This window comes from Ovis canadensis, chromosome 14, assembly GCF_042477335.2.
Source record: "Ovis canadensis isolate MfBH-ARS-UI-01 breed Bighorn chromosome 14, ARS-UI_OviCan_v2, whole genome shotgun sequence".
NCBI lineage: Eukaryota > Metazoa > Chordata > Mammalia > Artiodactyla > Bovidae > Ovis > Ovis canadensis.
The window spans coordinates 39,492,163-39,506,165 of record NC_091258.1 but is presented as its reverse complement, the minus strand read 5'-3'; the positions used below and the strand labels follow the sequence as shown (position 1 = coordinate 39,506,165).

The following is a 14,003-nucleotide window of genomic DNA, read 5'->3' as shown; positions in this document are numbered from 1 at the left end:
AGCCTTCCCATTGGGGAACACCAACTTTTGCTGAATGCCAGGTTTTTCCACTCCCAATGTAGCATCTTTAAATAAGGAAGTGATTTCTGTGTAGTGTTTTCCTTTTCCTTTCTAAAAGTTAACTGCACCAGGTTTCTGTGGTTAAATTCAAAATGCCAGTTTTAAAAAATAGACCTTCATAGCATTTTGATATAATTTTTAAAAGAAAAGGAATAGGAGTAGGTACATATTTTATATTTATCCCACTTGAAATATATACAAGATAAATAGAAATCTTACATGGGGGCTTGTATGTCACTGGTATCTTAGGCTGCTAAGGAATTAAAATAACTGCTCAGAGTTCCAGTAACAGCTTACTCAATCCTCCAATAGGAAGTTTTGTAAAAAGGAAAGTGGCCGCTCAAGATGGACCTACCAGGTCTACTTTCAAGCTCTGTGTCATTAAATGCTAGACGGCAACAAAATGTGTCACTGTCACATTTCTGCTTTGGTTCAAACTTGGTAACAAAACAGTTACAAAGTTTATCAGTGTTAGCAACAGCAGCAATTCACAAGTCTACTGCTCCTGATCCTTCAGCTGTCACTCTTACCTTGGAGTTCATCCTATTTTGTTAACAATTTTGCTACTTTTCCTTTTGGTATTAGTACAAAACACAAAGCAGAAGATCCAAATTTTACTTTTTTCCAAGCATCAGTGCATAATAGCTTAGCATGAAGTTCCTCTTCGGGATACTCCTTCAGGCAGAAGGGAGCCTGCTAACGTGTCAGCTCCAACAGCCGGTGTAGAATCATCTTCTGACCGTAACGCACCTGTAAGGCTTGCTGTTCCCTCCAGCTAAGTGCCGCATAGACCTCCTTGTTGCTGAGTAAATCTTGCTCAGTTTTCAAGTCTGTGGCATAGGTTTGCAGGGTCAACAAAACACTGTCCCGAAGAAGCTGTCTCCATGATGCTTTGAGTTTGGGGATGTCTGTGATTGTCAGGCTGTCTTCTTTGGTTTTATCATCTTCCCATCCATTCCGGTCTTTAAACTCTCTGAACTCCTCAGCAGACATGCACAGTACCTAGAAGCAACCATGGGGCCCTTTGAAGTAGGATATAATACTTGCATGTTTCTGAAACTGATTCAGAGAAGCTGGCCTATCCCGGCAGCATTTGCGTGTACTCTGTCCAGGCCACCTTTCCTCTCATCTAGCTCTAAATACTCATTTTGAGCATTTACCTTGAGTGTAGCGGCCAGTTCCTCTTCAGTCAGTACCTCTTCACGCCCAATCACGAAGGCTCCCTCTTCCCCTACCATCTCCAATTTGCATAAGAAATCCCAGCGTTCATACAGTAGGAGCCTTTCAGCTTCAACTTTTGTTCCTATAGATAGAAAAGTACCGGTGTGAAAGTCTTGGTAAACCCAAAACCTCATTTCTCCTTAGTCCACAAAAAGGGGGCAAGGATAGACACATACACCAGCGTGAGCTAAACCACTCACCCTGTAACGCGGCTTCACGAACAGTCACCATCTGAATGTCAGCTGTGTCATTGGTGTTGTCAGGATATGGTTCAGCAAAACCATACATGTGAATCAGTTGCCAGTTAGCCATTTGCCCGTAAGTGTTGAAGATCTCATGGCCTTTAGGAATGGGCTGAATGGCCACCATCCGAAGACAAGTCTGGGGTGGAAGGGTTCAGAAGCTGGGGTCAAGCCCTTTCCGGGCCACCCCTAAGAATATGACTTCGCTCCTAGGAAAGTATAGTTCCTCCAACGGGTATAGTTCAGCGATGAGACTGATGCTGTACCTACCAACATGCTACTATTAGTTAAGATCCTGCGCTGTAGAATAAAACAAATGAGGCTTGTAAAAGTCTAAACAGCCCAATGCTTTAGTAGGTGAAACCTCTGCTCAGTCATCTCAAGCACTTCAAAAAGTTGCTAGCTTTAAAAAATGAACTAAGGATTTCCTGGTGGTCTTAGTGGTTAAGGCTCCAAGCTTCCACTGCAGCAAGGTGTGGGTTCCATCCCTGCTTGGGGAACTAAGATACCATGTGCCGCACAGTGCAGCCAAAAAAAAAACCCCAGATCAAAGGAAATTCACTGGCGGTTCAGAGGTTAGGACTCAATCCCTGGTTGGGTAACTAAGATACGCGCAGCTCTGTTAAAAAAAAAAAAGCCAACAAAACCACAACCCAGATCAAAGTAGGAACAGCAAATGGAGACAAGGTTTTAAAAATAACAGCCATTTCCTAACTTTTAACTCTGTAAACTTACATCTTTTCTTGCAACTTTCCACTTAGCAAATAGATATAAACACAGTCCTGGTATCATCTTGAACCCTTTCTTAGGAACATCCCGTCTTCTGAAAAGTACTGACGCTATGGCTGTTCCAGATCCCTGACAATCTCAGCTCATTGGCACTGCACAGAACAGACCTAAAGCACCAAAACAACGATGGCACAGGTTTAGCAGAGGATTAACCCCAACTTTCTTTGAGGGCTTTAGTGTTCAGAGAACTTCACTGTAATATGCAAGCAGAATACATAGTGGAGGAACTAATTTCACCTACTCATTTCTAGCATGAGGAGAACTGAGCCCATTTGGCTCAACTGCCAGGCCAGCATGAAGAAGACATTGGTTCGATTCAAATGCCCAAGCATCAAGGCACAGAAACAAGAACTGGGAGGGATCCACTCACTGGAGAGTATTCTAGATTGGCATTGTGATTGGCTAAATGGTTTAGTATGTCTGCAGCAGGCACCATCAAAGGGGAGTTTGGCTCCTTTTCATCCTCCTCTTCCTCCAGTGGTTCCTGAAAGCTGCCACAGAAAGAACTTGGCTAAAGCCCAGTGTTGGGGTGGGGCTCACTGTTCTTTCCCTTCTGGTCACTCAACAGAGTTCTAAAGAAGAGAGTCCTTTGCAAGGCTCTACTCACTGACCTGTAGGCCATCACAAGAGCCACGAGCTGGCGGTAGAGTTCCAGAGATCGGACCCTGGGGCTGAAAAGATCGGCGTGGGCGTCCATGAAGGGCAGCACAATGGAATAATACTCGCTGCGGATGTTGGCCAAATCCTTCTCCACGGCCTCAGGTACGCCTGTGCCCTGCAGCAATCGCCGGCGCTCCTCCTCTGGCCTGCAGTGACACCCCCACCCAGGTTCTTCACCCAATCTACCGAGACTAGCGCTTGGCACCCGTGTCCCAAGGGCAAGCGGTTCGAGCCAGGCAACGTACTGGCGCTCCCCAGCCCCTCCTACGGCTCTCACCAGAACATGGGATGCTCCAAGCGGCCCAGCTCGGGCCAGAGCGCAAAGTAGGGGCGCCAGAGCGAGGCCGGGGCCTGCATCTCGTGGAGTAGCGCCAGCAGCAGCGGCACCCAGCCCGACTGGCTCTGCAGCGCGCCTCGCTCTGGGGGAGACACGAAGATTAGGGACCCCGCGGGCCCAACTCAGCATCTCTCCACCCCTGTCGGCGTGCCCACCTCGTTCCAGCACGCCGCTGATGGAGCAGGTGTGCTGCGACAGGAGCGCGGCCCGCGGCACCGCGAACAGCAGTTCACCGGGCTGCACGCTCTCCCGGGCAACCATGCCGTAGCCGGCCACCGTGCCCTGCCGGCTCACCGCCACCTGAGCAGAGAGAATGGCAGCTCAGAGCTGGCCCACGCCCGCTTCCCCGCTGCACCCACCTCCCCCAGGCCCCCTCTCACCTTGGGACTCAGCTCCAGTCCCACCCGCTGGCACCAGCTCAGGAAGCTGGCCACCGGGGCCGGGTCTTCGTCGCTGCCCGCAGGCCCGGCCACCTAAGACAGGCAAGCGCAGTGGCGCGGCCCCGCCCGGGAGAGCTCGATGGGGGCGGAGAAGACGGGGGCGCGCGCGCGGAGGAAGGCCCGGGCTTGGGGAGGGGACGCGAAGAGCGGCGAGTGACTCGCGGCACGGAGCAGAGCGCGCGCGCGCCAGGAGGGCGGGAGAGTGGCGTGGCGCGGTGGAAAGGGGTGCACCGCCGCCGTCCGCCGTGACTTACCCGCCGGCGCTTCGCCTGCGTCGCCATGGTCCGAGGGCACAGAGCCTCCCGCGTCTGTAGAGCCGCACCGGCGCTTCCGGCGTCCGGGGGCTGGACTTTCGAGGGCGGGCCCTATGTCCCCGCCCCGGACCACGTGACGTTCATTTCGCCTTCGCTCGGAAGACAAGCAAGGATTTGCACTCAGCACAGAGTCGGACACGACTGAAGCGACTTAGCAGCAGCAGCTTTTGAAATGTGCTGGAGAAGACTCTTGAGAGTCCCTTGGACTGCAAGGAGTTCCAACCAGTCCATCCTAAGGAAATCATTCCTGAATATTCATTGGAAGGACTGATGCTGAAGCTGAAACTCCAGTGCTTTGGCCACCTGATGGGAAGAACTGACTCATTGGAAAAGACCCTGATGCTGGGAAAGATTGAAGGCGGGAGGAGAAGGGGGACGACAGAGGATGAGATGGTTGGATAGCATCACCGACTCAATGGACATGGGTTTGAGTAGGCTCCGGGAGTTGGCGATGGACAGGGAGGCCTGGCGTGCTGCAGTCCATGGGGTCGCAAAGAGACGGACACGACTGGGCGACTGAACTGAACTGATATCATCCCCGCTGAAAACATCTTTGAGGCCAAGTGTCCGCAGCTGGGTTTAGAAAACGTGCGGTTGGGTGCATGAAGGCGTGTCCTTTTGCCGCCTTGAGCGTGGTCTGAGCCAGGCACAACGTTTTCCCGCTTAGGTCTCTGACAGCAGAGGTAAAAGCCCAGTTGAAGTGCAAAATCTGGTTTCTGGATGCGAAGGGAAGGCCTCGCGAGAGATCGGCTGGGAGCGCGAATAGAGCGGTTTGCGCAGTTTCGTGGGGAGTGGGCGGGGCTCTCCAAACTAGAACAGACCTTGTCCTGCTTCTGTAGAGCAGCAGGAGGGGTTTGCTTTTATTTACTTGGTTCTTTCGTAACTGACAAACGGCAGGATAGTGAATGAATCAGAAATGGTGGTTAAACACGGGGAAATAGCATGTCGTTAAATTTAAGAAATTAAAGGCAGCAAATACAGAGATTACAGATCTGGGTTTTGAAGTCTATTACTGCCAAGGTTCAGCTCCCACTTTGGTCTCTTGTTAGGGCAAATTCAGTTTTCTCAGCTGTGAAACTAGGATAATTAATATCTACCTTGTGGAATGTGACAAGATCTGGAAATACAGAGACGGATGGAAATGCCTGTCTTCGTTCTAAACGTTCAACCCTACCTAAAACCCAGGAAGCACCAGCCTCACCAGCTTATACTTCCTCTTTCAAAGCTTCCCACGATGGGCACAGCATCATCCTACTCAAATTCTTCTTATTACTTTATTAGTTTTTCAGCACAGTTAACTCTTTCTATGTTGACAAGGGGTTTTGTTTTACATTTTGTCATCTCAAAGTCTCACGACATCAGCCACCAGAATACACAAGAGTAGGCTCTTCACTTTGTACAGAGGAAAATAATAAATTCCATTAAAAGTTCACTTTGACCAAAGAAGACACAACCTCCAATGGAAAGCCACACGCGGGGGTACCCAATATACATATATATATATATAATGTATAGGTATTTATAGATATCTCATCTGAAAGAACACAGAAAAGAAATCCAAGTTTCACAGCGCTATCTACAGTAAGGGATTAATTCTACCAGCTTTTCAAACAGTCACATTTGATATTCAGAGGAAGCACGCGAGTGAACAGAACTGGGGGCAGACTAACACTCCAGTGGGCTCTAGAGCAGTGTAGAGTGATGGCTTAAGAGCATAGAAGGGGGTGACGTGTGCAGAGGAAATGTGGATGCAGGCGTCCCCTCAGCCCCACACGCACCCACCCGCCTCCACAGTCCTGCATTTTTCATTGCCCTCTCCTCTTCTCTTTGCTCATTTGGGGGCTTATGGCAATTGATTTAGGCTCAGAGACAAATGGCTTCTGGTTTCCGGGCCAGGAGATTCTACCTGGTAAGGTGGTGGATAGGAAGTATATGGCACAGTGCTGGGCTTCAGGTGACAGGAAGGGGCTGGGGTGTGTGGGGAGCCTTGCCCTTCTGCCTGGCCCTTGTTCACTTCCAGAAACGTTACCTCCCACCCCTGGACCCAGCAAGCCCCAGCCTAGGCCTCCTCCACCTGGCTAGGATGGTGATGTGGGGCTACCTTGGACAGTTTTCTCCACATGAGCGTGCTCAGTGATGCCCACGTGAAACGCTGACAGAGCTTGATGAGAACTCTCTCTAGAAACGTTTCTAGTGACCTTGCCACGCTGCTGCTGACTGAGCTGTCTTCCATGGAACCTGGAGGCACAAAGGGGGGTCTCTGAGGGAACTCTATGGGAACTCTGAGCCGCCACTGTCTGCAGGCTTCCAAAAGTAGTCACCATGAAGTTCTCAGAAGTGCACCCAACACTCAAAGGCTATCCCAGCCTTTAACCTCAGCCCCAGTCAGCTCCCTATGGAGGCAGAGGACCAGGTGACGTTCTGCCTCGGGGCCTTGGCTCAGCAATGGGCCAGGGCCAGGAGGTGGCCGAGTGTGGGGCTGGAAGGGACAGTCTGTGGGGTTCCTGCCCTCCAGGTCCTCCGTGTTCTGTCTTCTTCAGGCGAAGCAGCCCTCTTCAGCCCCTGCCTGCCTGGCCCTACAGCACCAGGCCTGCCAGGAGAGCACCCGCTAAACTGCTGCCTGGGAGTGGCGCCCCCTTGTGGCGTCTGTTCAGACGATTGTCATAGGTGCTAAGACCGGAAACAGACTTGGTGTTGGGGCTGCAGGGGAAAGGGGCTGGCTCCTGGTTTTCACGCCAGCGCACGAGCTGGACTCCATGTTCCTGCTGGCCCAGCACCCACCACCTCAAAACCTCCTCCCCATCTTCAAACCTGCCTGGCCCAGGGGGTCAACCCATGCTTTCTTTGGCCCAGGATGTTACCCTGGATCCTGGTCAGAGGAGGACTCTGAGTCTTTCCTGAGCTAATCCGCTTCCCTCCCTGGAATGGTGCCCTTACTGTGCCTGGGTCTTGGGGAGTCGGAAGAGAGGGATTGAGTCAGCCAAGTTAACGAGTGCATGAGGGGAATGAGGTGGGGAGGAGTGAGCCCCTCAAACCATCTGGAGACTGTTCCGCAGCAGCTTCTAGACGGATCCCCTCTTCTTTTTAAACAAAAGAGAAGTAACCCCATTTCCTCCCCTTCGCCCTCACAAAAATAAACTCAAGGGGAAATGAGCCGCGAAAGGGTGGCCATGGGACGTCGATGTGGGTGGGGGGGCGAGTGGGCGTCTTCGCGAGACCTGGGGCTTCAACAGGACACCTCCATGGTGTGATTGACCTGGCCCAGCCCCTCGCTGCTCTCCGAGTGGGTGCAGGCCTGCGGGCGGCCACCGTCCACCGAGCTGGCGCTGGTGAGGGACGCGGTGCGAGAGCGGGCAAGACGAGTCATGCTGGCCGAGGGCACTGCGGACAGAAAGGGCACCGGGGGTGAGGACGGGCCAGCGGGGCAGGCACAGGCACGTGGGAGAAGGGAGAAGGATTTACGCAAGCAAAGCGGCCAGCGAGACCCGTTCTTCCGACGAAGGCACGGAGGCCCATCCGCAGCCAGGGCTCTACGGTCATGCAACGCCAGCGACAAGGAGTGCGCCCAAGGGGCGGGGGCCACAGGGGCTGGCAGGACCCTCCTCACAAGAGCGGGCCAGAGCTGTGGCCCAACAGGGCAGCAGCTGATGACCGACCAGGTGTCCTTGAGCCCAGGGAAGGATGGGACGTTCTTTCTAATTCTGCTTCCCTCAAGAGGACAATGGGGCCGGGCGGGGGGAGATCAGTTCTGTAAAGAAGGGCAAGGTGGGTAGCCTCAGACGGCCCTCAGTCCATTATTCAGAGAGTCACACAAGTGAGATAAACTCATAGGGAGCAAACGCTTCCATCCTGACCTCTGCCAGCCACCTGTCCAGCTCAGGTGTGGCTTGCCCCTGACCCCAGGCCTGACACCTCTGGGAGGTTCTGGCTCCAACTGCCAGGGCTCTGGAAGCTATGGGGCCCCGGGGAACCTAGAAGCACGACTGGTCTAAAGCCTGGCCACTCCGGAGCCCTAAATGGGATAGAGCCCACAGAAAAGCGGCGAGATGCGGCTTGGCTGCAGCACTGCATAGAGGGAGGAGCAGAGGGGCCCGGGCGATGGCGGCGGGCGGGGGATCCATGCATCAGGGGAGGGGCTGCGGGCTACCTGCTCCTCCACTCAGCCTTCGGTCCTTCAAGTATGCAACTAAGAGAGAAGACAGAGCCAGGGGGCGGGGTGGGGAGACACAGAACACGGGTGAAGAGGAGGTCGGGCGAGGCCCGGGCGTTGAGATGAGTCGGAGAGGAGAGGAGGGTACAGAGAGGCTGGGGGCAGGGCTGGAGCCTCAGGGGCCCCCCTCCTGCCCCCCATTACTGCAGCGGCCCCAGAAGGAGCCACTGATGTCAGTCTGCCCTGAGGAGCCCAGAGAGCAGGTGGGGTACTCAGCCGCCTCCGCTTCTCCAGCCCGGGCTGCAGTCCTGGGGGCTCTGCCAATAAGGCCTTTGAGGACACCTAACCCGTTCCTGCACCCTCACCACTCCGCTGGGCTCAGTATCCCCGCGGATAGAGGCCCATGGGTGCGTGCTCAGTCATGTCCGACTCTTTGTGACCCTGTGGACCGTAGCCCGCCAGGCTCCCCTGACCATGGGATTCTCCAGGCAAGAATAGTGGAGCGAGTTGCCATATCCTCCTCCAGGGGATCTTCCCGACCCAGGGATCGGACCCAGGTCTCCTGCAATGGTAGGTGGATTTTTTTCCCACTGAGCTGCCTGGGAAGCCCTGGATAGAGGCCTGTATAATCTCTCAAATCTTCCCAGGTCTTGAGCTGCACGATGGTATTCCTCCCAGGGCCCAGGGAACAGGTCCCGGCCCCGACAAGTACCGCTTACCCACCCATCCCAGCCGTGTTCTCCAGGCACCTCCGCAGCTCTGTGTCCCTGCCAGGTCTCACTGTAGGGCTTGGCCTCTCGTTGCCCCACTTGTCCCCAGACAGGCTGGCAAGGGGCCCAGTCCCCTGGAGGCCTGGAGGAGTTCAATTCCTGGCTGGACCCCGCCCCCCCCACCCCCCCCAACCCCACCCCACCCCCCCCCCCCCGCCCGCCCGCCCCGGTCTTTCCCTATAGGCCTGTCCTACCAAGGAGACACAAGATCCAGAGACTGAAGTGGAGGGGGAAGAAAACAAATTCAGGGAGAGGAAGTCTGCTTCTAGGAGGAGAGCCAGGCATAAGGGGGAGATGGGAGGAACTCAGGGGATACGCCTGTGTCACTGAAGGGTCGTGTGTGCATGTGGGAGAGGCTCATGAGCAGGGCCTCACCCCTGCACGAGGGGAAGCTGGAGGCGGCAGGGAGCCGGTTCCACCCACCCACAGCCCCTATGACCTCAGGGTCTTCAGGTCTACTGCCCCCAGGCGTGGCTGCTTTCAGCTCTCCTCACACCCAGATGGCCTCCCGTGCCTTCCCCAGTTCCCAGACTCCAGGCCCGCTTCTCTGCTGCCCCTCGCATCATCCAGCACCTTCCCAGCCCTTCTCGGGTGCTGGAGGTCCAGCTGGGGGCATGGTGTGGATGACTCACCCCCAGGCAGGCTTCCCTGGCAGGATTCAGCCTCAGGCCTGGGTCCCCTAGGGCTGGGAGAACCCCCCCCACCTAACAGGCCCAGCCCTGCCATGAAAACAGTGCCCCAAAGCCTCCCTCTCCAAGGGCACAGGAGGGCAGGGATCGGCCTGGCATCACCAACTTAACAGTCTAGGCGAAGATGCCCTAGAAGTCCCCAGGCACAACATCCGGCCCTGGAAAAGGACTCATGCTCACAGGCCCACCTGCTGCCTGCTCCCTAGTCACGGGGGTGTGGTGGGAGGAGTACACTTACTGTAGCCCATGCCTTGCAGGAAGTATTTGAAGGCTTCAGTCAGCTTCCCAGGCTGCAGGACAAGGGACAGGCACAGGGTCTGATTGGCGGCCTGGGCTTCGGGGAGGGGGGAGGTCCCACCCACCCTGGGCCAGGTAAGGGATGGGAGGAGGGCCAAGAGTCTCACCTGTGTGACCTGGGGGAGACCCCCGGAATCTGCCATCTGCAGGGAAAAGAGGGGGTGAACTGAACAGGGGCCACCTCCCACCACACCTTGCCTGTCCCTTGCAAACCTGGGCAGGTCCCCTGATCAGACACATCATCCTGCTCCCGCCTTGGCTGGGACCCCTCCCTGCGGGGGGGCCCATGGTGGGGAGGGGGAGGCCTCACCTTCAGGAAGGTCGTGGTGGTTGGATCCAGTTTGGAGTTGCACTCGACCTGGGGACAAGGAGCAGCTTCAGCATGGTGAGGCACCTGAGGGTGTCAGGGGCGCCCCCTGCCCCAGGTGCTAAGGCAGGTTCTCTCCCAGGGCTGGGAGACAGGGAGGGAGTGCAGGGGGCAGACACAGGCCAGCCAGCACCTCCCTGGGCACCTTCAGAAAGGTCAAGGCCCTGGGGATCTGGAAGCAGCTTCCTGAGGGCCTGAGACCCTCTGTTCCACTCACCACTGCTGGTGGGGTGGGGGCTGGGCCCAGTCCTCACAGGGAGCCAGGGCCACCTCCACAGGAGAGGCTGGGAAAGCACCAGGGACCCCAGGAGTCAGAGGTCAAGGTGAGGGAGGGCCGAAGGTCAGCAGGAGACCTGAAGCCTCTGAAGCTCTGGCCCTGCCTCTGTTAAGACAGCAGGCACAGCCCTACCCCATTCCCCCGGCCCTCGGGCACAGTCTGGGTGCACACTGGGCAGGGGGGCTTCCCTGGGCATTCCTGAACCCCGGCTTTCTGTGCTAAGGGGGACATGAAACCCCCAGGCTGCCTGCTGTCAGAGTTCCAACAGGAGAGGTGACACATGGTCCCAGATGTAATGGGGTATGTGCTCCTGTGCTCACAGATTATTTCATAACCAATGAATCAGATTTTAGAGAAAAGGGAGATCTTAGTCTCTGGGCCTAAAATGGGTCGAGACTGCAGAGGGGCTGCACTGCTGTGGGGTGGGCAGAGGGAATAAGCGGCCTGATCCTGGCCCCAGGGCCCTCCTGTCTCCAGGCTTCCCTCACCTGAAGGATGGGGTGGCTCCACACGGAAGTGCATGGTAAGATGGGGGGAAATGGGATGAGGAGCCCGGCAGCCAGGGCCCACCCCGAGGCTTCCAGGGGCTGGGTCAAGGATTGGCCTTGCGGGCCAGGAGCCAGTGACCCCTTTACCCTTGCCTCCCACCCGCACCTGGGCACGATCCTCACTCACCACGCCATCCTCAGCAGGTGCGTTATCCCCGACCACCAGCATCACGGGGCAGCTGTAGGCACAGAGGAAGAGGGCCGTCTGGCCTGGGCACCGGAGCAAGGTGGGGGGCAGTGTGTGCAAGGGCCAGGTAGGCTGGAGGGGGAGGGCCACTCACCGGAGAGTCTTGGCATTGGGCACTGTCCCAGGCCGGTTAATATCTAGGTCTCTGCGGCTGCAGGGGGAGGCAGAGGCGGGCATCCCACGATGGGATCCCGGGGCAGTGTGTTGGAGCATGTCCAATCTGACCTGCTATATTTCAGCCATACCCAATCCCTCCACATGGCAATTACGGCCCAACATCCCTCCAGGTGCCGGGCTGGTCCCAGACTTGGGGCTCACGCTCTGGTGTCTCGACTGTGAGACAGATCCTCACGGATGCCATTGGTGAAATGGGGAGACAGGGACCTAAGGGCCTTAGGGCCCCCCGCATGTGACTTCTTCCCAGACTCTCCAGCTCATGCCAGGTGGGCCCTCCCATTTGGCTGTCATCACGGGCTGTGACCACCATTGTGCTGGGAGTCCTGGGCCTTAGAGGGAGGCCGGCTGGGGCTCCTTTCCCTCCCCAGTGTTTCTCTAGCACCATGCACATAGCAGGGGCTCGAGAAATATTTGTAGGAAAAAAGAGAAGGAAGGACATGCCAGTGGGAGCTGCAGGATACTCCCCTGCAGGACTAACCCAAGGGGCTCCGCCGAGCACTTCATCCCTCCTCCTCTCCACTTTGGGCTGGCTGTCAGCACTGAGGCTCAGGGTGGTGGGGGCAGGGGTGGTGCCCACATCCCCCACTGCTCCTGCCAGCGATGCCAGGGGTGGAGGAGGAGTGGACAAGCCCTGGTCGCCCTCTGCCCCTCCAGGGGTGTGACCCCGGGCAAGAGGTCACCCCTGTCGGAGGCTGGATAGTCTGCTCTTCTGCCAGCCGGCCAGCGACTGGCCTCCTCCCTCGGACGGCTGAATCAGGGATCCCCCGGCTATGTGAGCCCTCCCCTCTCGGTGCTGCCATCCAGCCCCCCGGCCGCCCATACCTGTTGTACATGTTCCAGAAGAGCTGCAGGTTGGCCTGGTTCACCACATTCGAGATCTGCTGCCGGTAGCTCTGCACCAACTCTGTGTTGCTCACCAGCTCCTCCTGGATTCCGGGACGGCAGGAGGGGAAGGGGGCGGTGAGCGGCATCCACAGAGGGGAGCCACAGACAGGGACGTCAGAGTGGGCATCGCAGAGCAGCCCTTGCCCCACCCCCAGTGATGGTGGGGAGAGGAAGGCAGCAAGACTGTCGTGGGGAGCCCATGACCTTCAGAGGCGAGGGAACCCCTCCCAGTCCTCGGTGCCGCAGTCTCCTGGCTCACCACAGGGCAGGGGTGCGGCAGCTCAGCTCAGATGCTACATCCACTGCGGATCCCCGCCCCACCCCACCCCAACCAGGCTCTTCGGGAGGTTCCTAGCCCGGCCACCCCACTCCTGCATGAGGTCGTCCCGCACACCCTTACCTGGCTGAAGAGGTGGGATAGCACCGTGTCGGGTAAAGTGCTGGTCAGGCCGGAGAGCTGCAGGCCGGGCGGAAGCCAGTGTAAGTGACGCCTCGCACGACCCCCGGCTCCAGCTCCGCCCCCGCCCCGGCTCCGGCCCGCCCCCGGCTCCGCTCCTGGCTCCACCCCGCCCCACCTCCGGCTCCGGCCTGCCCCCTGCTCCGCCCCCCTCCAGGTGGATCGCGCTCACCTTGGTGGCCGCCCAGTCGATCCAGCCTTTGCCGTTGGGGTCGATGTTCATCAGCACCAGCCCCTCCACCAGGTCGGGGAAGATGAGCTGCCGTGACAGGGAGACAGGACTTGAGGGGCGGGACGGGGTGCAGGGAGCCCCTATCTTTCCACTAGAAAACGGACTGTAAAGTTCCAACCCTGCCTGTCTCGTGGGCCGTGGAGGGTGGTAAGGGTCTGAAGAGGAGGACGTGTTCTGTAAGGGCTTCCAAGGTGCAATCGATGACCAAGTGCCTTCAGCTGAGAACAGTTTTTCAGCTTTTAAATATATCTTTGAAGAGGTTCCCTTATAGCTCAGTTGGTAAAGAATCAGTCCGCAATGCAGGAGACCCCAATTCGATTCCTGGGTGGAGAAGATCCCCTGGAGAAGGGAAAGGCTACCCACTCCAGTATTCTGGCCTGGAGAATTCCATGGACTGTATAGCCCGTGGGGTCGCAGAGTCGGACAGGACTGAGTGACTTTCACTTGAAGAGGTTTCTATTGCAACACTGAGAACTAAACATCCTCAATAAAATACTGTTTCTTTGCTTTCATAGAAAAAGCCCTAGTGATGTGAAGAAACTGAGCTTTCCAAAGCCTGTTCTGTGTTAGACATTGTAAAAGAGACTGGAGTGTTCCCTTCGACTGTCTGCCCGTGGTTAGGAGAAAATGGTAATATATACATACTGTGGTCATGTCAAGGCTGTCTGGGGTAGCAGGGAATGACTGACAGTCAACAAGGTGGTTAAGTACTGCAGTCAAAACTGGAGCTGAAAATTCTTGGTCAGGTTTTTTGTTTTGTTCTTTGTTTTGAAGAAAGAAATACTTTGAGTCCTAAAAATTAGGTTTTCTTTTTAGAGATGGAAAGCTTGTGGGCTCCTCCTGCCTGATATGATGTTTCTGAAATCTGACTTTTTTAAACCTCAAAACTTAACGTAAGTGTAAT

At 56.2% G+C, this 14,003-nt stretch overlaps 2 protein-coding genes across 6 annotated transcripts in view; both read right to left on the bottom strand.

The window, feature by feature from the left end:
* Nucleotides 1–661: 661 nt before the first annotated feature.
* On the bottom strand, nt 662–4,103 carry SETD6 (SET domain containing 6, protein lysine methyltransferase). Of its 2 annotated transcripts, XM_069552925.1 has the most exons (9): nt 4,004–4,103; nt 3,690–3,782; nt 3,465–3,609; nt 3,250–3,391; nt 2,924–3,118; nt 2,683–2,803; nt 1,482–1,662; nt 1,221–1,363; nt 662–1,062 (listed from the first exon to the last, which is right to left on the bottom strand). In XM_069552925.1, exons 1-9 carry the CDS (start codon nt 4,028–4,030, stop codon nt 757–759), a joined length of 1,353 nt encoding a protein of 450 aa, XP_069409026.1. In that variant the 5' UTR covers nt 4,031–4,103; the 3' UTR covers nt 662–756. The 2 variants fall into 2 exon arrangements, with proteins under 2 accessions (XP_069409026.1, XP_069409025.1); XM_069552924.1 differs by having other exon boundaries at nt 2,924–3,609.
* A 1,220-nt stretch (nt 4,104–5,323) lies between these two features.
* The window catches only part of NDRG4 (NDRG family member 4), a 42,944-nt gene continuing 34,264 nt past the window's right edge, over nt 5,324–14,003 (bottom strand). For 2 of the 4 annotated variants that reach the window (XM_069552928.1, XM_069552930.1), the window contains exons 8-17: nt 13,040–13,126; nt 12,811–12,867; nt 12,348–12,451; nt 11,443–11,499; nt 11,289–11,340; nt 10,280–10,327; nt 10,077–10,112; nt 9,911–9,962; nt 8,211–8,249; nt 5,324–7,444 (exon numbers count right to left, since the gene is read on the bottom strand). In XM_069552928.1, the coding sequence (XP_069409029.1) occupies nt 7,290–7,444; nt 8,211–8,249; nt 9,911–9,962; nt 10,077–10,112; nt 10,280–10,327; nt 11,289–11,340; nt 11,443–11,499; nt 12,348–12,451; nt 12,811–12,867; nt 13,040–13,126 (687 nt within the window). In that variant the 3' untranslated portion in view covers nt 5,324–7,289. The remainder of the gene's footprint in view (nt 7,445–8,210; nt 8,250–9,910; nt 9,963–10,076; nt 10,113–10,279; nt 10,328–11,288; nt 11,341–11,442; nt 11,500–12,347; nt 12,452–12,810; nt 12,868–13,039; nt 13,127–14,003) is intronic. The other 2 variants (XM_069552929.1, XM_069552927.1) reach the window with 1 other exon arrangement.

Bases quoted from the DNA above. Each gene is read 5' to 3' on its own strand.
- SETD6 (XM_069552924.1), bottom strand. From the start codon at position 4,030: ATGGCGACGCAGGCGAAGCGCCGGCGG. The intron at 2,804-2,923 runs GTCAGTGAGTAG...TTTCTGTGGCAG, and splicing joins GCTCTTGTGATGGCCTACAG to CTTTCAGGAACCACTGGAGG. The intron at 1,364-1,481 runs GTGAGTGGTTTA...TTCTATCTATAG, and splicing joins TCGTGAAGCCGCGTTACAGG to GAACAAAAGTTGAAGCTGAA.